Here is a 25,212-nt window from a genome sequence, read left to right as displayed (position 1 = left end):
CTAATATAGATTAATAACCAACAAGCCATTTGCACTCTCTTTAAGTGGATTGATGAGTCTTTAAAGGTCAGACATTAACTCAATCCACAGACTAAAGCTATTAGGTTACGAGTCAAACCTATTATATATAACCTAATGTTATGAAGCGGATTCACTCATCCATATCTACCACGCCATGATGTTACCTATCTTTGTTCGATCAAACCATAGGTCAAACACTAATTCAACATAAAAGCTTGAGCTACTTGGATATGGGCCAAATAATATATATAATACAATCTTTTCAATTCTTAGTTCTCAGTCCGTCTCTTCTTTATCTCAATACTATTTATTTGATTCAAGGAAATATATGATTGTTTGTGGTCAGATTGAGCTCCATTAATATTATACAATCTCAGATAGATTGAACTTTGAGTGGAATACCTCATATTCAAGCTTGAATTTTCATGAACAGGCTATAAAGTAGGGCGATTAAAAGATATTTTAAACAAACTCGGCAAAACAATGTGGCGAAATAAAATGTTTCGGTGAAGATGGCATACCATAATGTGTCAATAGTTTCAAAGATATAGGGAGAAAGAGTTGGTGAAAATGAGAGCAAATTGCAATTTCCGACTCGAGATAAAGCAAAATTCAATGATCAGTAGGAGATATTACATTAAAATAAAATGTGATATATATATATATTCAGAAAATAAGAAATCAATAATCCTTTATATTTTTTTGTTATTCTCCAAAAGTAAATAAAAGTTGAACCATTCCAACACAGACCATTTACTTATTCTCTTCAATTCAATATGCTAATGAAAGAAAAAGGCCATATATATTGATACATATATCACTAGTTTTCTTTCAACCAAATGAACACTTTGGTCATCTATTCAGATATCAAATATGTTTTGGTCATCTATCTAATCGGACCAATCCATATTGATGTATTGATACATAATATTTTGATATGTTTTAAGGAGAAAAAAAAGAAGAGGAAGAGATTACGAAGGAAGAGAAGATAATGAAGAGAGAAGAGATAGGAAGAAGAGTAAATAGAAAGAGAAGGTGGTGGAGGAATAGATAAACGAAGAAGGAGAGATGACGAAAAAGAATAAGAGAAAACATACCTTTAATAACAAATGATGATCATTAAAGGTAGATGAAGGAGAGAGAAGACAAATGAGGATGATCCATCTACCGATTTACACTTAAGCTAATATTACTAATTATTTCATATCGATCCGAGTAAAACTATAATCTTTAATTTTTTATATATTTATTCTCTATAAAATCCTTAGATAGATTTTATAACAATAATAATGATGGATTTTATAATAATAATAATAATAACGATGAATTTCATAAAATCCGTATCGAAGGAGCAAAACGAAGTGGGCCTCACCACCTTATAAATAACCTCCAATAATAATAATCCCTTCCAGCGTGCGGGTCTTCTTCTCCGCTTGGGTTTCTTCGCTTCCCCGACTTGGCTTGGTGCCTTCTGCTCCCATTTCTCCCTTCTCACTCATCTCTTCTTCTCTGCACCCTTTTTGACTCTTCAATCTTGCTGCTGCTTCTTCTTCTTCTTCTTCTTCTTCTTCTTCTCCCTTTGTTCTTCCGTCACCATTTCATCATCTTAAAGATTTGATCTTTGCGGTAAAAGATTTGATTACCGCCGAAAGATCATACTTTTATGACGAAAGCTCCGGGTTCGGGGATGCCGAGGTACGCGAGGCAGGCCAGGATTAGCGGGGAGGCGGCGGTTGCGGACGCCGCCCACCAGCAGTCATCCTTTGGGGTTCACACCAGGGCCAAAACCCTGGCACTCAAGCGCCTCCAGGAGTCCTCGCCGGCGGAAGCCTACTCCTACCTCCAGCTCCGGAACCGCCGCCTCCAAAAGCACCTCCCCGCCCCCTCCTCCGTTCGGTCTAGGTCCGCTGCCAAGTACACGCTGAGCGCTAACCCTAATTCCGGCCGTACCCCCAAGTTCAACAGCAATCCGCCAGCAGGAATGGGGGAGAGTCGAGTGAATTCGGACTCCGCGGGGTCGGTGTCCATGAGGAATCGCTGCTTAAAGAAGGCAAAGGCGTCGTCAGAGGCGGCGGTGGCTGTTCGGGAAGCCTCATCTAAGGATGATGCTGGTTCGGAAGCTTCCTTTGGGGAAAATGTTCTTGAGCTCGAGGCAAGCAGGTTGGTTTTCTCAAACCCTTCCAAGATTTGGATTTGGAGGCTGTTCTTTCTTGTGCGTCACCATCTCGGTGGCTACCGGCATTGCCAATGATCACTTGTTCTACTTTGTTCCTCCGGATTTTTCGGCTTTCTTAGCTGATTAGAAGGCTTTTGGCCGCAAAAGGCACGCCTTTTTCGACCATTGTTTATTTCTCTGTCTAAGTTCTTCGATTCCACTGTTTACATGAGACATCTGAAGTGTGGTTTTCTATAAAGCCCGTGAATTAAATATCTTTGCGAACATTAAGTACCGTAAGCTTCCTTTAAGACACTGTTCTTGGGATCATCAAAGTCCATGTTCCAGGTTGGCCTTCGTTGATCTTTATCCTCCCTTCTTACTTGCTCCAATCTGCTTTGCTTCAAATTTCCTCCGGTAGAACCAGTTGGGTCTTTTTTTACCATGCTTCACGAAACCGAAGTACTGTCAGAAGACGAACTCGTTGTGCATGGTACACACTGCTTTTCTTACCATGTTCCTTTTCTACCCGTCACTGCTTTCACTATCAATCTGATCCCTCTGGCTGGATTGTCCTCTACTGGTGCTGTGACTGCAATATTGTCTTTCGTCTTACCATGTTCCTTGATAGAAAATTGAGAAGTACTTGATCTGATCGGTACTGTTTTCTTGTTTGGTCACCTCTCATTAGGTTTCAAGAACTAAAATGTCATAAAAAATTCTCTTAAGCTTGCATGTGTGTTTTGCCATGCAAGCTCACTGTCCGTAGCACTAGAGATGATTTCGTTGCTGTTCAAACCTTCTTGGCTGCAGGAGTGCGAGAGAGTCCACACCTTGCAGTTTGACAAGGAATTCGGACACCATTGGCTCGCCTGGTTCAACAACTCGGCCTACTAAGTTCACTGTCAGCAGTAAGAGGCAGGCATCGCCCATCGTCCCAACTGACCCTGAAATGGAAGAGCTTTTTGCAGGCCCCGAACAACTCCAACAAAGTAGATTTATAGAAAGGTACGAGTTTATCTGTGCTTTGAACTCCTCGCAGTAATTTGAGGCTTAGAACAGATTTATTGCGAGAGTAATCAAACGTTGCGGTCACCTGCGATTGCTGTCGCCTTTTGTCAGGTACAACTTCGATGTGGCGAAAGATCAACCCCTTCCTGGGCGCTATGAATGGGTGAAATTGGACTCTTAGATGCTTTGCCATTAACCTCTCCGCCTCTGGCCGAGATACATTTGAACGAGGGCTGCCTGCTTCGGAACGGTGGCATCACTAACCCTTCCTTTCTCCAGAAAGGATGCTCGCACCAAAGATTAGTGTTTCTCCAGAAAAGGACAAGAACCCTTGAAGTGGGAGTGGGAGCCCCATCCAATAATATAACATCATAACAAGTGTCATTACCCCTGTTTGTATCTTGTGTATACGAGTGGTGGTGAAATTGAGATGTCTTTGTGAGGAAGCATGACCTGTTTGTATCTTGGAGACAGATCAGTTCTGCTGCTGATATTGGGCTTCTTTGCCAATGCCTCCTTGGAAGCTATCCTCTCTTTTTCTGGGTCATAAGTTGCAACTATTGCTGTCGAAATCTACCTTGTGCTTTTCTATCATGCGCATTGAGATTCTTCCCGACGCTGCATAAATAGCACGCATTTGTAATAAAATCCAAATTCCAGAGAAGCAACTCACGGGGAGCGATACAGAACAAAGATGAAATGCAACTGGCCTGAGAGCGAGATTATCCTTTGATATATAGATGCCTTGCGAGCAAGAGAATTGAAGTTAAAGATGATGGAAACACAATTACATGGTCTTTCATTCTTTTCGGAGATCGATTCCAGCTTTCTTAGCAACAGCATCCAAGCCATTCTTCTCGATGGTCTTCAGCGCCTTGGTGGACAACCGCAGCTTCACGTATCGCTTTCCAGCTTCCCACCAGACCCTCTTGTACTGTAAGTTAACAAACTGCAACTTCTTCGTCTTGTGGTTCGAGAACGAGACTTTATTAGCCCTGTTTGCCTTCTTCCCAGTGAACGGGCACACCCGGCCTGAAACCAAGAGAAGGATTCAGTGCCACCGGCCTTTAATCCTCCTCCATCAGGAAGTTCTAGGTCAAGTACTTGTGGAAGCAGAGCGTGAGTTTTCTTTTTTGGTTGGGGCACAATGATTAGCTAATGCTAGCCAAGATGCAATCATAGAGATGCTCTAATCTAAATTACTCGTATTGTACAATAAATCAATAACGATGCACACAAATTATACAGTTCATAGGATGAAATAATATAGATGTAAAGTGCATGGATGCATATAGTGAATAAAGCTGGCATGATTAGAACAACATTTATTAAAAGAGGAAACATATGTGATGTACCTAATCTACAAAAGATAAACAAGCAAATGGTCAGCAACATATGTTAGCTAACATAAGAAAAAATATTCAACAACAGAATATATAAGAAATCCATATACGACCACAAAGCGTCGAAGAAAAAGAACACCATTACCACTCTAGAATCATAAGCTACAATAGAGAGAAACCACGATAAAAAATAAAAAAAAGAAAACATGATATCCTTTACAAAAAGAAAAAAAGAAAGTGGTGGAAAACTTAAATCGCTACTTTACGTGAAATTATTGGCAATGGAACTTGACCGAACTAACCAAAAAAAAAAAAGGAACTTGACCAATTTATAAATGTGCCCTTATATTTTTCAAGAGATTGGAGGTTCAATTTTTTTTTTTTAATTTGTTACGTCGCACCAAAAATAGAGTTCGCACGGATTTCTCCTAAACTTTGCTTTGCATGGGTGTAAGAAATAGGCTAACATTTATTCTTCCAACAAGGCATCTGGATCATGGTAGAAGAGATTTCTCTTTCAGAACTAAGCAGAAATGTTAATGTCGAGATGGCGTTGAGTATCTACCTGCTTGATCTCTAAGCAAACCAATAGTATCCTAAATCTGATAGCTACCATAAAAAAATCACCACACTTGAATTGTGTTATTACCTTAATTATTTACCAGTAAGACATGAAAGAATGACACAAAATAGCAGTTGGCAGCTTGACAATGCTTCCGTCATCGATCTAGTCTTTACTGCTACAGAACACCTATGCGTAAGGCATAAGATGAGGGATGCACTATTACACGTAAGATGTCAGCTCCAATTAAGTAAACAAAACGAATTGTAAAGCTATCATGCCCGCAATACATGACATCTAGATATGTACCAGATGGGCCTGTTACCCCTTCTTTAAAACAAATTAAATAGATCAAACAGCAGAATACAACACAAAGATAGGACTATTTTTGGAAAATGGAACATCAAACCAACATTTTGTTGGAGTATAAATCAAACTTTGTGATTAGATAAGATTTGAGTTTAGGAGTCTTAGTCAAGATAGGATTCCCTATTGTAGTTAATAGTTAAAATCTTGAATTCACCCCTCCATAAATAAAGAGTTCATGTAATGCTTTAGGCATACAACTGAGAGAAAAGATGAATTAAATTAGAGGTTCAGAGATTTAAGGTCTAAGAGAGATGGTAAGTTTTATGTTTAATAAGACTTTTTAGTTTTTGAATATTCTCTACTCCTCGATACTCCTTTATGATTTCTTGATGCCCATTATCTTTCATGAGAAATTTCCTAACATGGTATCAGAGTTTTGTGATTTCTAACACCTTTCAAGGATATCAAGATTCAATCATGACACGATATGCTAAAAGTTCATTTAAACCATCTAAGGCAATAACAAACACATCTTATGCATATTTGAAAAAAAGAGAGCATATTTTATCCCACCAACTAAGGATCCAAAAATAATCAAGACATTAAACTAGACAAAGTGAGATGTTATATGCTAACTTCACAAAAAATGATTCTATATGTATGAATATTTTGACTCCAAAGACTACATCAGGAATCGAATGGCTAAAGAAATAGCCACGATTTGGCATATTTGCTCGTGTCTGAAGTTCACAAGCCTAAATGTTGCCTATAGGTCCCCTGGCGAAATTAGGAAGAAGAAAGATAAAAATTTGATGCATCAAACAGTGACATACTAATGAGAGTCAGAAATGAAAATTTTCCCTCTATCGACTGAACATCCAATCTTACACTCTGGGAACGAGTCTTGTCCCTGAAGCAGGACAGCACTTGACTTCACATAGACGATCCGTGTAGATGTGAAACAGTACTAACCACATGACACTAGGAAGGAAATATTAAAATCGCTCCCCTTCTTCCTCCTCTTTTTTTTTTTTTTTTCCCCCTCTGTTACTAAAGCAGCAAAACTAGTGGCTTCTTTCGAATTTCGCAATAATTCGACCACCGAAACACTTGACAGGGAGTGCAGAAGAGCCAAACAAATAAATAATTAAATAAACAAAGAAGAGCATAGCACGAATCGGACAAGGGAAAAGGGGTCGAAGGGTTCGTTACGGGCAACAACGGGGTGAACCCGAGCCGTAGGAAGAGGGAGAGAGGGTTGGGAAGTGACGACGGCGGGGGTGACAATGGGGGAGCCGACCAACTGGGACCTCCCGAAGCGTAATGCTCGCATCGAAGTCGGCCTCGACACAGAAGACGCAATCCCGGAGACGGTCATGGAAACCCTAAGCTTGGCCGCAGAAGACGGAGGGGGAAGAGAAGAATAAGTCCTTCCGAAGCAAACCGCCAAGTGTCCAGGCAATGTCGCCGCCATTCTTTGCACCCTCGATTTCTTTTCCGTCGCTTTGTTGGTCTTATGTGAGTGGCGGAGGCGTGCGAGGAAAGCAGAAAGGAAAAGGGAGGCAAAGATAGGGTGCGGATAGATGAACAAAATATGGAGATAAGGTGGGCATTGGTTTGCCGTCCATCATGTCTAGACTTTGCGCCGAGAAAATTCTCTCTTCGCGAACCCGGCCCATATCCCTTCTCATGGTGAGTGTCCAGGCCCAGTCACGCTAGATCACCAGAGCCCGTTGGCGTAGCCAGCTCGGCGCTGACTCACTTTGCCCTGCTCCAAAGAACCGGCAAGAAGCCGACGGTTTTCTATGACCGAGAAAAATGCGTTCCATTGACGAACCAGCGTCGCATTTCCTCGTTTCGGTCCCAAACGCGCATGAGTTTTTCTACATTACCAAAAAACCATCATCATAGAATGTGCAGCAGAAGCAAAACGGAGAGACTTTCTTCGATTACGAATGCTGTCGCACGATTTTTCTTCTTTTTTTCTTGCTGGAGTTTAGATCGCTGGTGCATACCGGCGGCATACTTTGTCCGCTCGATTTCCCCAGCCAGCAGCGCACCATTCGCAGCCACGTCTGCGGATTAGATGCGCGTGCATAATGTAAAGAAAGCAGCGCTTCATGTTCAGGAACTTGAAACAGATTTAAGACAGGTTCAGTCTGCCTATCGGGTGGTAGTCCACCAACCAACAGACATGGGAAATCGGGTGGTAGTCCACCAGCCAACAGACATGGGAACATGGTCCGCTCCAGTAGATTGGACATTTCGTACCCCCAATAATATTGACTAGTTAGAGATATGGTACCATTGACAACATAGTTGCAAACCATTGCTCATGGAAAAGTTTCAACATCACTTTTAAACAAACATACTGTCGTAAAACTACAATATCAGATGGTACACCGACAACTAGTTTACAATGTACTCCGAACAATATCAATTCGTTACTTGTACTCATCTCAAGTTCATGAGCATGTGCTTCCTTATGATACATGCATACAGCTATTTTCTAGTGATGCTGATGGTACAGGCAGCACTAAATCAATTCTTAATGTTGAAATGAAGCAACAAAAATTTAGCAGATCAAAATATAATTTTGATCACATATGCCATGAAAGACCTACCCACCGAGTTGGAGACCCACCTTTCTTACCCCACTTTATGATATGAAATTATTAGTAAAAAAATTTGAAGTCTCTGTATTTTGCTGTTGTGCAAAACAAATGATCAACCACCTCATGGAGTCTTCTAAGCTTACATGCATCTGCCCTACAATGCAGTACAAAATCTCATCAGAAACTAGGAAATATTAAATTGTGGTGGAACACATTGTAAAGAAACAAAATTGCAGAATTAGTCATCTAAAATCATAATTAACCAAACAAAGAAGAAAATGGAACACATATCATATGCCTGCAAAACCAGTGCACACAGATTGCTCAATGAAAAGGAAAGACAAGTGTATATAACATGAAGAAAAAGCGATAGCTTACACTATAAGTAGAGTGAGAGGAGGTCTTCAGAGTAAATTTTCAATCTGCAGCTCTGTCCGAGGTGAACATCCCCAAACATATACCTGGAATAAAAAAGAGAGTTCTGTAAAAGGGGCATTCCGACTGCACAAGGCTCCGGCCAATGATAAAGAGAGCATTGTCTTATTGGAAATAAATATAGTAAAAAGAGAGAGAATATGCAGCAAGAAAAAGGGAACAAAAGGAACCTATATTCACAATACTCTGGCCAAGCACATCGAGCTTTTCCATAATCCCAATAGCAATCCACATCTCTAAGTGGACCTCGTCTGGCTGTTCACATGCCATTTTGATTAAATGCCAAATTCCTAATTGAAAAGAAACTGAGCAAACTATGGTATGTTACCTTTTGATACAAACTTTGATTTTGCATCTGGATGTATATCATGCCACATTTGAAGCCACAGCTCACGCATTACAACAGAAGATCTAACTATGTTCCTATGATACACTGTAGACGAGGAATAACAAATAAAGTATAGTGCAGATAATGACAACATTTAGTGCTAGAAAGCAAAGATTTAATTTTTGCTGGCATGAAATGCTAGTAATGTGCAGGCATGATATTGTGCCAGCCAGTCACACCTACAGTGCACCAAATGATGTAACTGCACCACATTTGCATGACATAGACAACACTTGTACAAACTTTTGTACAAACTCAAAAACATGCCATGAAATTTATACACATATAGGATGACCTCGGAAATGACTAATGAATTACAAAATCAAAATGCTAAGAAAACTTCTTGCTACTTCTCTTGTTACGAAAACTAGTAGTTTAGTCCATCTTTCATACTGTTTCTTCCATAATCTATAACTTAGACATGACCACCATAGTCCAAGCAACTTATAGGATCATAGTCGCTCACAGAAGTTAAGGATAAAAAAATGGTTTACAATCTCAATTCACAGAAACCTCTATGCAGATTAGTCATTGGAACTTCAAGACTACTTCCAATGTGCTAATAGTGGAGAGACAATGAGATGTTGCTGAAAGCATGCAAGCAACAGCAATCTTTACCTTGAAAGAGAATGGTAAGCATCATTTTGAGTAAATCTGTCTACTTAGACAATTGCCTTTAGTCCCTTAAACATCCATCATTTAGACAGGTTTGCCATGGTTCAAGCTACTTGCATTAAAGGCATAAATCATTGAATTGGTTTACAATTTTGATTTGCCCAAATCTAAGTATAGGGGCTAGTAGTAGAAAGAGAGTGAGATGCCGCTGAAGTTTGCATTCTACAGCAGTATTTTGTTTCTCTATTGTTTTGCATTATGATACAAAGTGAATCAGGAAAGAGCAAACATGACGAGCATCTTTCCAAGTCTATCTGTCTAATTAGGCAGTATAGCCTTTAGTCATTTCAAAATGTTGACTTTCAGTAAATATCAGCACTATAACCCTAATGACTGGTTTTGTCGAATTTCTTTAGAAGCCCTCATCCTTTTGTTTCATTGTGTAGTCTTGCCAATATAAACCAAAGAATGAGAAAAGAAAACAGTATAATGGAAAGAATTGCAGAATCCAGTCTAGCAAATAACATTTGGCTGGATAAAATTCAGATGCAAAAGTAGTTGAATAGCTAAGAACAGATAAGAAGGTGGATAGTTGAATAGCTTCTATGGTATATTATAAAATGACAAACATATCCACAAATTTTACAGTCAGGCAACAGTTAATACCTTTTTCCACTTCCCAAACTGCTGTCCTCCTTCCTGGAATACTTTCAGAATCTTCATAGTAAGTTATATACTTAGAACGAGAAGTCCTAGTTATGTTTGGAAGTATATCTTTGCCCTGATGGTGCTCTACATTGATCTCTATTTGTACATCAGATCCATCATGTTCTGACTGCATTAGCATAAAAGATATATTATTTTTGCAATAATTGATTCAACACTTCTGGAGATAAACCAATGTTGTTATACTTGAGGAATCAATATGTATCAAAGTACAATCTAGCTTTAGAATAGAGAAAGAGAAAGATGAGAACTGAAAAACAGTTCTAGAAACAAATTTACCAAAGCAAGTAGACTACAAAGTTCAAATACTGAAAAAACTGTGCAAATGTTATCCCATCTTTACGAAAACTTCAAAAGTAATAGTTCATTTTCAACTCATGCTCCGATAATTTTTCGTGTGAACTAACACAAGTGTCTAAGTTGCAGTCTCATCCAGTTTAACAGAATTTATCCATAGTTTTATGGCGAAAAACAAACAGTAGCCAAAGCAGATGGGTACTAATTCCAACTGCCATATGTGAAGCAACTTGGGCCATCATTCAAAAGGATGGTAAAACTCAAGCATTGGTATTATCCAAAAATACAAATATGAAGGAATGTGCTGATTCCCCTTTTTTAGATGCATCTTTAAAGCTGAGCAAAGCAATACAATTTCTCGTTGATCTTGCATTTGTTCTCATAGAAACTCTTACATACTGTGGAGAAGTTTCGGCTGTGCCCATGGATTCTTGGTCATTGTATCTATATTGATCATAACTCATGAGATAAATAGGTTACAGTCAAAAGGCCAAGCCTGTGAAGAACCTGCTAGCATAGCAGTAGCACAATTTGGCAGCAACAGCCAGCAAAATATTACTGTCATCATTAGTCAACAGAATACCAATATGGACTCAGAGGTATCTCTCTCAAGGAATCTACCCATGGGCTAGAGGAATTTAACTAGCTCTTTATAGTTTGTTAAACTCATAAAACTATATGCTGGATAACCCAATTTAAGTAAATCCTAGCCAAGATCATGGTGCCCAGATGCAGAGGAAAATTGTAGCTAAAAAATTAAGCCAAATGGAATCGGTCCGGTCCAATTTGGAATTTGCCATCATTAGGTTTGGGTTTTATCCAGTCCCAAACTGAATGATCTGGAGCAGTTAGAAAGTTAAGGTTGGTTAAATTTGGTAGTTTAAAGCAAGCTTTGTTACAGAAGTTTCATTGCTTGTATGTGACCTGTGAGACTGGGATTGGATTTGAGTCATTGAAAGTTAGAAACATCCTTTGAACTTGTAGAGGTAAGGTTGCATATATTGACTCTCTCCATACCCTGCCTCAGTGAGACCCTCATGCACTAGATCACCTTAGAAAGTTAAGATTCTTAGTGTCCTTTAATGAGAAAATATAAAAACATTACTCGGGCCATAATGAAATTTAAACAAAACACCAATACTCTTAAGCAAAAATTTCAAGTCAAGGAGTTCAAAATTAAAAGGTACTGTAAGCATTAACCAGTTTGTCTTACTATTATAAATCCATTGTTAGGCAGTTAAAGTCTGTAACAGATACTATTAGTTTTAGATTTAAAATGGCATGACATAAACCATTACCAGATTTTAATTATCTAAATCTACTGAAAGCATCTATACTAGGAAAGAAACTTCAAGAGAGAAACTAGAACAAATGATCATTATGCTGTCTGTATTTCTCATTGGTTCGTTTATTCAAGAAAAAACACCATATGATCAGCGACTTTTAAAAACCTTGCCAGTAAAGAAAGATCAGCAAATATAATTCAGCATAAACAAGCTTTGATAACAAAAGCATACTTGTGGAGCTCTGGTAATATTTACTTTGGAGCCAAGCCATGTTTTGCACCATGCAAGGGAATTGTAGGGCACCTACACATAAGATCTGAATAATACATGACAAGCCACTTAACAGAATTAAGATTCAGTGCCATGGTACTGTAGTTTCATTCTAAGGTGAATATAAAAAACATGTTTATTAAGATGACAGATTACTTATCATACAGTTCCATCACCGCTCATAGCTCCAGGATTCCCACTAACTGAATTACCAGATCTGAAAAGAATATATCCAAACAATGATTCTCAACAGCATAAAAATATAAACTTAAGTGAAAAATTCCAGTAAACACAGAACATATCAAGTTCAGAAGTGCAATTTTGTGAAGAAGACATAATCTGATGAAATTATATCACTATTGTTGTTGTGCTTATGCCAGCCAACTCAAGGCAAAACTTCTTCAGTAAAATAAAACCCAACAGTCAAGCAAAGACATATTGTGATAGTCATAGTTGAATATTGTATGCTAGAATTCTTGATTTGACTGTCATAGTTAAGACCTAAAATTCAAGGCAAAATCTTGATTTGACAGTTTCTTTATATATGCTAAACTTTGATAAATTCAATTTGAATTTGACTGTCATCTCTTATGCATGTAATCATAGTTAATAGATTAATATTTCTCAAAGAAGCTCCATGGACCAAAGTTCACTTTGTGGGAAACTACAGTGGACCTCACTGCACACACCATACAGGATAATGACATTATAATTTATAAATATTATATCTTGTGCTGATCCATCTTAATGAATCTCAGAAAAACAAGATAATTTATCTTCATTTGGAAGCACCATAAATTCACTCATATACATACAGCATGTAGAATGGATACTGTGTTTTGCATTTGCATGGCACACAACAAAGCAATGACCGCCACATTGATAACATCCAAAATGTCACATAGTTTGATGAAAGAGAAAATGTGCACTAACTTAATTGCAAAATAAAAACCAACCAATTCATACAGAACAAGGCATGTTGGTTGAGCATGGCTGTATGAACTTGATGACCACATACAAACAATAATCCTAAACAAGTACATTAAAAAGATCATTAGACAAATCACTCATCCTAATGCCCACAAAAATCAGACCACAAGCAACAGAATGAATAATTGATCATAAAATCTTTTCTCTATCTGATAACAAAGAAGCTTCTTCTAAAATCCCTGTTTTGGTTGTTGATGACATCTACCAAGCTAGATTACTAGACTAATCCATGCATTAAGCACAACTGAGTAGATCCAATCAGTCAATGTCCATAAGTCATTCATCAAATATGTTACCACTGCTATTTGTTACAAAGCACCATCTTTATTTTGGTGTAACTTGCCTTGAAAGCAGGGTTCCTTCAAATTCATAAATCACATCAGTAATAATCCAGTTATCAGGATATGGTTTGCCACTTGGGGCAAAATAGTATCCAACCTGTTTTACAAAAATAATAAAATCCTTATGATCAGTACATAGTATCATTGCAAAACCTTTTTTTTCTAAATAGATACAGAAATTTAAACAGTGATGAGTAGAAAAATTAACTCAATATTGTATGAAAACTGCACAAAAACTATGTATGATTAATTGTCATCTCTACTGACTATCTAGGAGCTCTAAAAGCAAGCATTCTGAAGGTACACAAATATATAAGCCACATTATATTTAATATCAATTGATTTTCATTCTTCCTAACACAACAAGAGCCTAGCCAAAAAAAGGCCTATATGATGCTCCTGCATTCCCTCATCTTCTTTTTAGCACAGGTCACTTCATTTTTGCCACCAAGAGTTGCCTCTGTCAATTTCTGTTTTTGAATGCATCAAATATATATTTGTAACTGAGATCCATCCTATCCATCCTTTTTGTCTTTTTCCTTTGTCTTTTTCTGTGTTTCTTGTACACGGGGAATAAGAGAGGGAGAAGAATGCAGGAGAATAGGAGGAAAAAAGTTCACCGAGAGCCTATGGGTAAGAAACTATAAGAAGCTATAGTAGTGAATACTCAAACAATTAAAATGTCATAGAGGAAGAGTGGACTCCACAGCAACAAAAAGGAGAAGCAAGGGTTGGAGCTACAAATCAAGAACACAATAGAGCTACGAGAATAAGAATAAGAGAAAGAAAAAAAAAAGGTTCCGGTGAAAAGTCTGCAACATTCAAGAGTCCACAAAAGAATGTAAACAAGAAGAGAAGATAAGAGGGTTTAGCTATCAAGCACAGAGGGCAGCGATAGGGTATGAAAAGAACAACAAAATATAGTGGCAATAACAGAGGAAAAACTGCAAGAGTATATTTAATTCAAATATTGTGCTTTACAATAATATTGTGGTACTCCACAAGATCGTGAAACTTTCATACTGACACATTTACACCATTAGACAAAACAAATGCATATAATAAATCTTACTCATGAAAACTAGAATTGGTAAAGTAAATAAGAATAAAGTCAAAGTGCATGATCCCAATAAAATGGGATACAAATTCTTTAAAGAAATAAAAATATACAAATTACGTAAGCCAGAGCATACATTCATATTGGATAAAATGGTATCTTGTGGCCCATGTGGCAGCCACTGGGATGAGCCAACCAGATACCTTAATTAGGAGAGGCATATGTGCAATGTCCATCCTAGGAGGACAAGGGCCCAAGGATAGGCCATTCCTCCATTTCTGCATGCCAACTATGTACTATTCTGAGCATCTCAACATGCAGATTCAAAAAAGTACTAAAGTAAGCATCAAAATTGTCTTCTAGTGTTTATTTGAATTATTCCAAAGGTTAACTAAAAAAATAGAATATTTAAATTTGCATCCTACGTTTTCACATATTACAATTTACAACCTCCTTATTGACTATGACATTTTGCACCTTATGCTTTCAAGATATAATCACATGATATCGGCTGTGGTTAACATCCGTTGGCCAAAAGGGATATTTCGACTGTCAAACGAAAAAAAAAACTAAATTATAAATTGCTTTTTCACAATTATAAACAGCATCCCTAGTTAGCATGAAACAACATTTTCAACCCCAAACACCATCCTATATTCTCTTCTTCCTCGCTTGGGACCATCCCCTCATCTTTTTTCTTCTTCCTCCACCTACATTTTGGTTAAAGTCAACACTTTCTTTGTGATGAGAGGATATCTTATTACTTGTATTCAACCACTAGAGATGCATAAAATAACTCCACAATTATCTAGCAACCAAAGATGTTCTACCAACAGATTTCTTCAACTCAGAGGTTAAACATTTCTAGTGACACGTAATTATGGGGGAAGACTCGATAGGGTGCAAATTATGAATCTTGAAAACTTTAAAGTTCAAAAATAAAAACATCATAAAACAAAGTCAGTGGCCACACAGACTTCCATTCATATATATTTTTTCGAAATTTTCTTTTTTCTCTGTCCTCTTCTTTCTTATTATCCTTATGGTAGACTCTGTGTCAGCATGTCAAAATTTTGGTCTGCACTGTTGTACCAGAACAATTACTTAGCCAGCCACATTACAGTATAAATCAAGATCAAAATCTTTATAAGGAAAAACATAGTCGGATCTCCTGAGACCAAAAATTGGCTTTATAGTCATATAATGTCTAGACCTTAGATCAAGTATTCTAAGTCTCATGCCTCAAGGCATCTATGAGAACTTTCTTAACCTGGCTACTATAAGATGCAAGTTTTGCACCACATCTATGAGAAATATATTAGTGCACTTTGGATGGCACTGATTAAGGTTTACAATTTCGGTTCGTACCGAGGTGTACCGACTATATTTTGGTATGGTACGTATCGAGGTGTACCAATAGTACACTCAAAATTATCAAAAATAACTCCAAAAAAACCTGAAAAAAAAAATTATATTAGGGTTTTTAAGTTGAAAATAAAATTAAATTTAATATAATTTTAACAAAAATATATAAATTAGGAAAGAATAGTTACACATATCTTTTTCAAGCTTTGAGAAGAAGCTTTGTGGTACGTTTCGGATCATCCTTTCGTTATTATCTACAAAGAAATAATTTGAATTGTTAGAATCTTTTTCAAACAATTAAAATTCAATATTCAAATGAATTAAGTAATCAATCGATGGATACACTTAGTTCAACTACCAAAAAAGAACGATAGGACTCCATGAGCAGTGGATCGGGGTCCTCGATCCTGTATATTAATATGATATGTTTGTCAGACCTAATCCTGAAATTGATCTCATGATATAATGTACTGATACTCCATATGTCATTGGTGCATTAATGTGCCGATGATCGTAGTCTGATTATCGTGAACCACATATGTCCGAGATGGCTCCTAAGGCAAGGACGAAAATAGCATATATTGGTGTGACGAATAGAGAATATCAGAACTTCTACTTTCGCTACTGATCTGCTGCTCTGAATCGTAAGATCGATTATTGTACTATTGCTCGAAAAAGTATGACCAACTATCACCGTACTAGTGTTGGCTGTAAGATTCTCCATAATATGATGATTGTAAATACGATGAGCCTCTATGTCTACATCGTATAGGCTCTATCGCATCTGCTTAAAATCATCCACTGCCTTCCGCTTTCCCTTCCGTGCATAAACTTGACCAGTACTTAGTCGAGCTCCATGATCTAATCTTGGGTGGTATGTGTAAAATACTGCTCCTCGGCCTATGCACCACTCTCAAATTATGTAGACAGGACCATCGACTCCCCAACGTTGCCGCCATCATCGGTTAAAGCACTGTTGTCCACGTTGCTGCCATGTCTCTGGACTAAGCAGGTTGTTGAATATGATTCGTAGCATTGTTGAGTTTAGGAAAGTGAAAATGTAAGAATGAGAGAGAGATGTGAGTGAAAAAGAGTTTGAGAGAGTTAAAAAGATTGAGAGAGTGAAATGAGTTGAAAGAGGGGGGAGGAAAGGGTTTAAAACCCTTTCTAAACCCCAAACGATCAATTTGATCGTTTGAAATAGGGCAATCTCAGCCCTTGATCGGTAACGGTCGAAAACCGATCGTTACTAATCGGTACAGGTCGGTAGCGATCAGATTTCGTTCGTTACCAACCAGTACGGACTCGTATCGCCCGATACAGGGTCATGTGACGGTATCGTCCGGTAGAGGGTGGTCCGCGTACCAGTATCCTGTCGGACCGGTACATACCGCTCGTACCAAGCCATACAGGTCGGCACGACAAACCCTAGCACTGATATATTGCTTCAATGGATCTTAAAAGAATTATTTAACAATTGTTCATAACATTGCATTTATTTTGTTTCACATTTCAAAGAATAATGAGAACTGTGGATGATAATACTGGTATACATCATTATATCATGAGACCTCATAAATTATATTTCTAGGGTTATACACTGACAGTTACAAGTGAACTTAAAAAGTACTGTACTTCTTAATATCATGAAAATGGAATCCCTTGCTCTTATGCACAATATAAAGAAATTAGCAACAATCATCTGTCTGCTGGAGTTGGATTTGGAACAATGGAACAGCTAACCACACAATGGTAGTGCTGTGCAGTATGTAAAAAGAACCATAATCCAAGATCCACAACAGATAATTTGTAATACGGAGATTGCAGCATATTTTAAAGCATTTGTGTGCACTGCAGAAACATAGAACCATTCACACACACACTCTTTGAAAATTAAGAAAATGTAAATACAAATTTTCTGCTATGTTAAATAGAACTTTTTTTGCTACCTCAGTCTTCAAATCAGTTCCATATATGCAGAATATGTTCCTCAGAGGTGGCCTATCCCAAGGTGTGAGAGGATTCAGCACCGGATCATCCTGGTAGAAACTAAAAATCATAACTTCAGTGTTATTCTGATTAAAAAATTTGTTGTTCTCCACTTCTCCTATAAATTATGATGCACATTTTTGAAAGAAAACTGATGAGAACTAGAACATTTTTCTTTCATGCAGTTCTATTTTTATTTTCTTGAACATCAAGGCAAGGAAGCAACCAAGTTTTTCTTCCCATTTGGAACTCAAGCACAGAGAAAGTGGCAGTTGCAATTGTTGGTCTTCTGACATGGATTCTTACAATTTTCTGATGACCAGCCCAGTAAAAATGTCCACAGACCCAATAACATAGATTGAACAGACAATTGAACCTTTATATCAACCCACTCCACCATCCACTTATGATGTTAGTCTAATTGGATTCTTTAATAAAAGCTTGGTATCCATTTAAGAGTGTTATATTTAGAAAATGCAAATCTTTTATACAACAGCATTTAAAAAAAAAATGCAAATCCTTAGATGAAAGCTCACATTCCTTGAAGTTCACTCTTGTAACAGACTGGTGTTCTACGCTTAATGGATCTCTAAGTCAAGGATTAGTTAGTTCTGCTTCTGCATACCTCACCTCTTGACAGCTGATTGCTGGCACAGCATGGATGTGCTATTGGAACAAGAAAGAGAAAATATAGGGATCGAAAGAAAGGGAAAGAGGGATAGAAAAAGGAATAACTAATGTTGCTTTTCATTATCCTTCCATTGTTGCCCTCTAGCCTCCCTTCATCAGTTTCACCCTTAGAGGAGTTACAACTCTTATAAGGAGATGTATCGAAAGCAATTATATTTGTTGACATAAAAATTGATTTCCTTTTTATTGACATGCCACTGACAGATTAAACAGTTTGATTAGTCAAAAGCTCTCCATTGATTTAAATTTTCAAAGAGCATGATAATAGTATCAGATTAAGAGAAAAATTATAATTAGAAAATGATTTATCCAAACTAAATCTTGACTTGGTAAAGAAGGACAAATATGTCCACTACAACTGTTCTAGTTCCAACTTAAAATTATTGCTTACTAGTCCTATGATTTACCACAAGTCTTTTCAAAATCTTCATCTCTAAGGACAAAGTTTTTACTGCCTGGAAAGTGAGAAATTATCGTTGAAACAAAAAAAAAAAAAAAGAAACTGAACATAGAATATGAATTTGCCACCTTGGAAGTTGGAAGTGCTTATGCAAGCAAATCTGCACGATGATAGTTCTGGCATACCAAGTGGGACATACCAAAGCCCAGACTAGATGCTAATGCAGTTTAACCAAAATTCAAGTGTTTTCAGCCCAAATATAGAAAACAACCAATTTCAAGTTGAACCCAAGTTTTAAATACTGGTTCGATAACAATTTTGAGAACCTATTGGACTAATAAGTGTACAGAGATAACAAGCGATACCGGCCTATACTACCTAGTATCACTTATAAAAACTAATAATAATTTACAATGAGGGCGGGCCTTGGTACAACGGTAAGGTCACTCCTTTGCGACCTGGAAGAATAAGGTTCGAGTCACAGAAACAGTCTATTTAAATATTTAAAGATAATGCAACGTACATTGACCCTCCTTAGACAGCACATTGGCGAGAGCCTCGTGCACTAGGTACGCCCTATCATATAAATGAATCCTGGATTTAACTGGTTTTAGTAGCCCAAAAAATGAGACTTATTAACCATGTCTCAGAATTTAAATTCTCCAAATTCTTTGAATTATCTGACAACACTTTAAAGCCATTGAGTCAAAATGAGAGAAGCACACTCCCCTACCGTATGGATCTTACAACATGGCAAAATCCAGAGCAGACCAAAATAGGCAATCCCTGATACCATGAAGCAATGACACAAATTCCCGTATCAAAGCCATGATCATTTGCACCTGAATTCATGAGATATATACTTCTGAAAGTTAAAACTTACTTCTGGAGCTGATATAGGAGTATTTTGGTCTCTGGGTTATAGTCTTCTATTGCTTTGAAGAAGGTGCCATCTGACACTTCTCTTGCATTAAAAGACATCTGAACAGGCCTTCCACACTCCTGGTGGGAATTAATGTCCTGATTGACTTCTGAGAATGATGGATATGCTTCAAAACCTACAAAATAAAAACCATCGCACATAGCATCTGTATTACTTGTTCAGAGTCAGAGAGTTTTCTCAACAATACCATGAACAGAAGGAAGTTCGATATTAATAATATCTGTAGGCCATCCAGAGTACTTTGATTTAAACTCCATTTCATCACAGTGATGTGTGTGATGGTGACGTCTTCTTCCCTCATAATAATGTTTCCAATATATATTATCTGCTTTACAGTACTTTGAGAATGGGCTCAGCCATAAAGAAGAACCGAATGAATTAAACATCAACCTTGCAGTTCCCTGGTGAAGCACACAAGAAAGTTAAGCAGGATTTAGAAATGTTTAAAAATTCAAGGATAAAGATGGAAAATACAAATAAGCTTGCAAGGATATGTGCCCCATGCTAAACCTCAACGAAAAATTAAACCATCATCGTGAAAAATGAGAATGCAGAAAAAGTCACCTCAGCAAGTGGAAGTCCAAATGTCACTCCAAATAGAGAGGCTTTAATTGATTCAGTAGCACCAAGAAGCGGAGATCCTGAAATTAAACGCCCAAAAGAAATTATACAAAGAACATATATAGAAACCAGTTATGGAAGATGTCACAAAGGAACAAGAGAACACACCCACTGAAAAATAGGCATGTATATGGTCATCTAGCCACTGAATGTAATGTTTTGGTGCAATTTCAAGCTTTAACCACTCTAAAAAATACCGGAAAACATTATTTCCCATAGAATGAGCAAAAACTATTGATGGACCCCCACGAAGTTTGAGTGCTGTCTCAAAAGTTAACCTACCATGGTAAAAAGAACAGATGTGATTCACCTTCCAATAAGCAGAAGACTGTTTCTAGAATATACAAATGTATAGCAAGCAACCACCTTTGCTTTGAGAAAACTATAAAGCAAGCTAGAGGGTATTGTGACAGATTAATCTCAAAAATGGCACACATGAATTTAATGGTTCTCATTTTCCAAGGTTATTCCCATTATTCTACATGGCAACCTGAACCAGTGATTTAAGACATACAAGCACAAAAATTAAGATAAAGTATGGGACAAATAACTACCAGAACAAGCAATGAAGATAAAACATAAACTTCCATCATGAATCAAAGAAAGGTACAAAGACTTATATGGTAAATGCATTTTCACGTGTTAATGGAGACAAAGCACATGGTACTTCAAAGTTTACTTATCTTGCACAGTCAAGAAATGATTCCAGGAAGAGTCTGACTAAGAATTCAAATTTCTTCAGTTCAAAATATCTTGATTGCTTCATCTTTGCAACTTGATCAAAATAAAGGAGATTAAAAGGGAATAAAACTCTATCACAATGACACCATAACTTGAGAAACTTTAAAAAGGCTAAAAAAAAAAGAAGATATCTCTCCAGAAAATCATTGCAACAGTTTCTGTACCAAAATTGAACAAATCTGGAAGGTTGAAGAATAAGAGTACTGCAAAGGTTGCACTTCAGAGAAACAAGATAGTGATCAGTTCTCACACTTCCGCAATGCCCAAACCATAGAACCTTTTGATGGACCATAACTTGGGAAAATAAAGCAAAAGATATATTATTTAATCTAACATTTAATAAGAATCTTGTCCCAAATTCATATTCTATATACCTTCCAATAACAATTTTGCATCTCCTATCTCTAGATATTCATATTGTATACTCCTCACCTCCATTTCCTAAAACCATCTGAACTATAAATCAATATAACCATCTTCAAATTTCATCTACTTATTTCATTGAAAAATCAAACCAGTATATTATTTTCTATCAGCGCTCCATAAAATCATTGTAGGTGACAAATAAGTCAAATTTTGAACAATGAACTGCATTGATTTCTTAGCAAAACTCAAACGTTAGACACCATAATTAATAATGCTGATTTGTTTGTATAGCATGATTATTAGCTCTCTTTATCCAACCAACAGGCTTGTTATCACTGCATCCAAAATGATTGAAGAATTCATAACCCAATCAATCCCAAAGTCTATTGAAATAGTGGGGTGAATATTCTAGATCCATTACCAAAGTATCAAACAACTAGTGAGATGTACTCAAATAACACTGATCATTCCTCTAAATTACAGGGCATTTTAACTTTGCAAAAACCAAAACATTGTCCAAATTACTTTGACACTAAAAAAACCCTTCCACAGTAGATTCATTATCTTTAATCAGTCAATCACTTTGAAAAATAATATAGCTTGTATTCAGTAAAGGAAAAGCTAAGCAAGACATTGAGATATTTTATAAATATTAACCAATCCATTTTTATAGTCTACCAGAACCTGATCACAATATGATCAATCTGGAATAAGACCAAAGCAGTTCATACCATCATTCTAAATTAGATACAATATACCACACAAAGCCATTGATTTATCATATTTTTTATATTGAAAAGTTAAATATTAGAAGTAGCAAGTATTAACTTAGGACTCTACTTACTTCAGTACAATTTATTGCCTAAATTTTTACAGGATGTTACATTACAACATTAACATTTACTTTACTCTCTCATAATCGGCTTTTTTCGGCCTTTAACACCAACTTGCAATCAACTTTTCGTATCTGGCTTGTTGCTCCTGTTGCTACTGAAAACAGCAAACTAAAATAAGTGTAATAGTGAGACCACAGAATCAACTACGGTTATTTCAAGTAGTATCAGATGACTTTAAGATGTGAATATGGGTAAGTAAAATGGTCCATGCACTAAAATTCTTCAGATGTTGTCAAGAACTACTAAAGAATAGAAAGAGCATTTCATCAATCCAGTGAAAAAAACAGAGTTACAAACTTCAGTTTGTGAAAGTATAGGTCTCGCTCCTGAAGCATTGACGCTGATAGCCTCCAATCATATGGAACAGCAAGTATTGCATCAGCCTCAATGCCAAATTCGATGCACCATGTTATCCATTCTTTCCATACAGAAGAAAGAGGACCTGAACCATTTTTACCCAATAAAACAATTACCATGTAAGAAATGGAATCTCTATCCAAAGACACATTTGTGAATACAATGAAGTGAAATCAGAAAATTCAAAGGGATACCAGAATCATGTAAGCATTTTAATAAACCAAATAAGATAGCCTGAGATGTTTAACTCAGAGTAAATGTAACTCAGAACTTTTGCTTCATGGCATTTACATTTATTCTTCAATAATTTAATTATTCTATGAGAAGTACTGACAATCCATTAATATACATTTTGGTCTTTTTATATGTTCACATTCTTATGCTCTTTAATCTGGTCCTACCAAATTGTCGCACAATTTGGTTGGGGCAGAGAGACTTGAGCGCTCATGTATTCCGTGGCCGGATACAACAAGATGCACAGAAAAAGTATTACCAAAATTAGGATAATCTTTTGCAATAATGGAAATAGAAAAGCCTAACTCTTCCTTTTGCTATAAGCTTCAGACATGGTAATACATTACAAGCCCAAAGTTATGGTAGCAGAAAGATCTTCTAAAGCCTAAATTTATATCTAAATATACTATTGATTCATAGGAATTTGAAGGTTGTTGGACCTTCCTTGGACCAAATGCTCTAATAGATTTTAAGCATCAACATGTTGGACCGTTTTTCTCCTTGCACTTAAGAGCAAAGCAAGCTTATCCTAATTGATAAAAATTATAGGCTTCCTGTGTAACAGGATAGTAACAATGCATTTATGAGAAAAGGCCATTACAGTGCGAAGGCTTCATCATAATCTTTTGTATTAACATCAACGTTTGACGTATATATGATCAAGGTTCGTCATACCACGGCGTATCGCCCAATATGGGCGATACATACCGATCCAACAGGGGATCAGTATGAGCAGTACATACCAGTCTATCGGTATACCCCACTATACCAGGTGTCAATATGCTGGTACGTACTGTCCTGATTGCCAATCAATAAACCGGTACAGACTGATAAGGCGAACCACATTCATGATACATTATTCACATTATTAATGTGTTCTTGCAAAAGACATGCCTTCAGTGATGTCAATGAAGAGGCATTGTATTACTTGTAATATTTTGATAGATGATCTCATCGCGGGTTGTTACAGAAAGTGTTGTTATGTTCTCTATGAACCCTTTTTCCATCTCTTTTTTTCTCTGTCAAAAATAAAGATTACGTGGAAGACATTTTGTCCATCAAAGATAAACGAATTGCTGGCTAACCAACTACTACCTAACGAATTGCAGCAACAGAAGAAGAGGATTACCTGTGATATAACCAGGATCCAGTTCTGTAATAGCAGACAAACCGCTATCTGGCCTTGATTTGCACTCGGCATGATCCGTCTGGTTGTGGGGGTCCAGCAACATGCATTTGAGCCAACAGTTCACGGCAGAAAGAACCTGCACGACATAAGGATTTAAACAACCACACACGCATCTCATAACACCATCGGTCCGCAATAGACTTAGGATTAAGCATGTAAACCCACTCGACAAAGATAATCATCACAAGAAAGCAACAAAGAAGCATGCCGAATAGAAAGAGAACAACAAATAGAAAGCATCGAAGACACGATCGATCGAGGGTTATGGATGTGCGCGCGAAATTACTCTGGTGGAGTCGAGCCAGACGAGGTCGAGGGGATTGAAGTCGAGGGGAGAGTAGGGGCAGTCGAGGATCGACCACGCCCGCAGCTGCGTCGACGCGTAGCCGGGGATGATGATCCCCGACAGTTTCTTGTTGGACAGCCGCTCCCCTCCCCCTTCTTCTCCGATACCGACTCCTCCTAGTCCGCCATCGGACGCATCCGCCACGGCGAGGGCCTCCAGCCCAATAAGGAGGAGGACGACGACGACGTCGATACGACGGGGAGAAGGGTAACGCCGCCCCATTCGTCCCTCTTTTTGCCTCCAGCGAACGAGGGCGAGAGGAGGAGACATGGGTTCGATTCAAGTTTCAAGAAGCACGGAGAAATAATGGCCCGATTAACTGAAACAGAGGAAGTATCTGATCAAGACGACGGACGACCACAAGTCCAACTTAAAAGAGTTTGGTTACAAGGAACAGCACTTCGTCGGGCCCCACATGGACGGATGCGATGGCTTCTTCTATGGGCGGACGGGATTGATTGATCGGTCGATCGATTTATGACTCGTCTGCAGTTGGTCCATCTGGACCTAATAATTCACATGAAAAGCCAATCTAAGAAAAGAAATTACAAAGTATTATTTTCACTGATTAATAAATCCAGCAAATTAATGAATTGGTGTATGATCCCTAAGATCAAAATGTCATAAGTTAATTATTTCAAGATCAAAATTAAT

The 25,212-nt window shown here is 37.5% G+C and overlaps 3 protein-coding genes across 3 annotated transcripts; 1 reads left to right on the top strand and 2 right to left on the bottom strand.

Moving 5' to 3' along the window:
* Positions 1-1,343: 1,343 nt before the first annotated feature.
* LOC135672612 (cyclin-dependent kinase inhibitor 4-like) lies at positions 1,344-3,781 on the top strand. The gene is made up of 3 exons (XM_065181113.1): positions 1,344-2,181; positions 2,990-3,184; positions 3,299-3,781. The coding sequence occupies exons 1-3, from the start codon at positions 1,685-1,687 to the stop codon at positions 3,366-3,368; spliced, it is 762 nt and encodes a 253-aa protein (XP_065037185.1). The 5' UTR covers positions 1,344-1,684; the 3' UTR covers positions 3,369-3,781.
* Positions 3,782-3,882: 101 nt separating this feature from the next.
* On the bottom strand, positions 3,883-24,890 carry LOC135672606 (phospholipid--sterol O-acyltransferase-like). Its single transcript, XM_065181104.1, has 17 exons — positions 24,499-24,890; positions 24,153-24,288; positions 22,730-22,874; positions 20,538-20,707; positions 20,373-20,449; positions 19,996-20,209; positions 19,749-19,923; positions 17,736-17,835; positions 13,367-13,461; positions 12,199-12,250; positions 11,995-12,066; positions 10,121-10,289; positions 8,780-8,884; positions 8,622-8,706; positions 8,395-8,477; positions 6,614-8,170; positions 3,883-4,219 (listed from the first exon to the last, which is right to left on the bottom strand). The coding sequence occupies exons 1-15, from the start codon at positions 24,826-24,828 to the stop codon at positions 8,396-8,398; spliced, it is 2,007 nt and encodes a 668-aa protein (XP_065037176.1). The 5' UTR covers positions 24,829-24,890; the 3' UTR covers positions 3,883-4,219; positions 6,614-8,170; position 8,395.
* Positions 3,987-6,875, bottom strand: LOC135679140 (large ribosomal subunit protein bL28c-like). Its single transcript, XM_065192576.1, has 2 exons — positions 6,614-6,875; positions 3,987-4,219 (listed from the first exon to the last, which is right to left on the bottom strand). The coding sequence occupies exons 1-2, from the start codon at positions 6,873-6,875 to the stop codon at positions 3,987-3,989; spliced, it is 495 nt and encodes a 164-aa protein (XP_065048648.1).
* Positions 24,891-25,212: the final 322 nt, after the last annotated feature.

Source organism: Musa acuminata, chromosome BXJ1-1 (genome assembly GCF_036884655.1).
Source record: "Musa acuminata AAA Group cultivar baxijiao chromosome BXJ1-1, Cavendish_Baxijiao_AAA, whole genome shotgun sequence".
Classification (NCBI taxonomy): Eukaryota; Viridiplantae; Streptophyta; class Magnoliopsida; order Zingiberales; family Musaceae; genus Musa; species Musa acuminata.
This window is presented reverse-complemented; position numbering and strand designations above follow the sequence as displayed.

Coding starts and splice junctions, on each gene's coding strand:
- LOC135672612 (XM_065181113.1), top strand. CDS start 1,685: ATGACGAAAGCTCCGGGTTCGGGGATGCCGAGGTACGCGAGGCAGGCC. Junction 2,182..2,989: donor CTTGAGCTCGAGGCAAGCAG/GTTGGTTTTCTC, acceptor TCTTGGCTGCAG/GAGTGCGAGAGAGTCCACAC. Junction 3,185..3,298: donor CAAAGTAGATTTATAGAAAG/GTACGAGTTTAT, acceptor GCCTTTTGTCAG/GTACAACTTCGATGTGGCGA.
- LOC135679140 (XM_065192576.1), bottom strand. CDS start 6,875: ATGGCGGCGACATTGCCTGGACACTTGGCGGTTTGCTTCGGAAGGACT. Junction 4,220..6,613: donor GGTTCACCCCGTTGTTGCCC/GTAACGAACCCT, acceptor TCTTGGTTTCAG/GCCGGGTGTGCCCGTTCACT.
- LOC135672606 (XM_065181104.1), bottom strand. CDS start 24,828: ATGTCTCCTCCTCTCGCCCTCGTTCGCTGGAGGCAAAAAGAGGGACGA. Junction 13,462..17,735: donor GAACTGATTTGAAGACTGAG/GTAGCAAAAAAA, acceptor TTTGTAAAACAG/GTTGGATACTATTTTGCCCC. Junction 8,885..10,120: donor AGTTTGGGAAGTGGAAAAAG/GTATTAACTGTT, acceptor CCTCGTCTACAG/TGTATCATAGGAACATAGTT.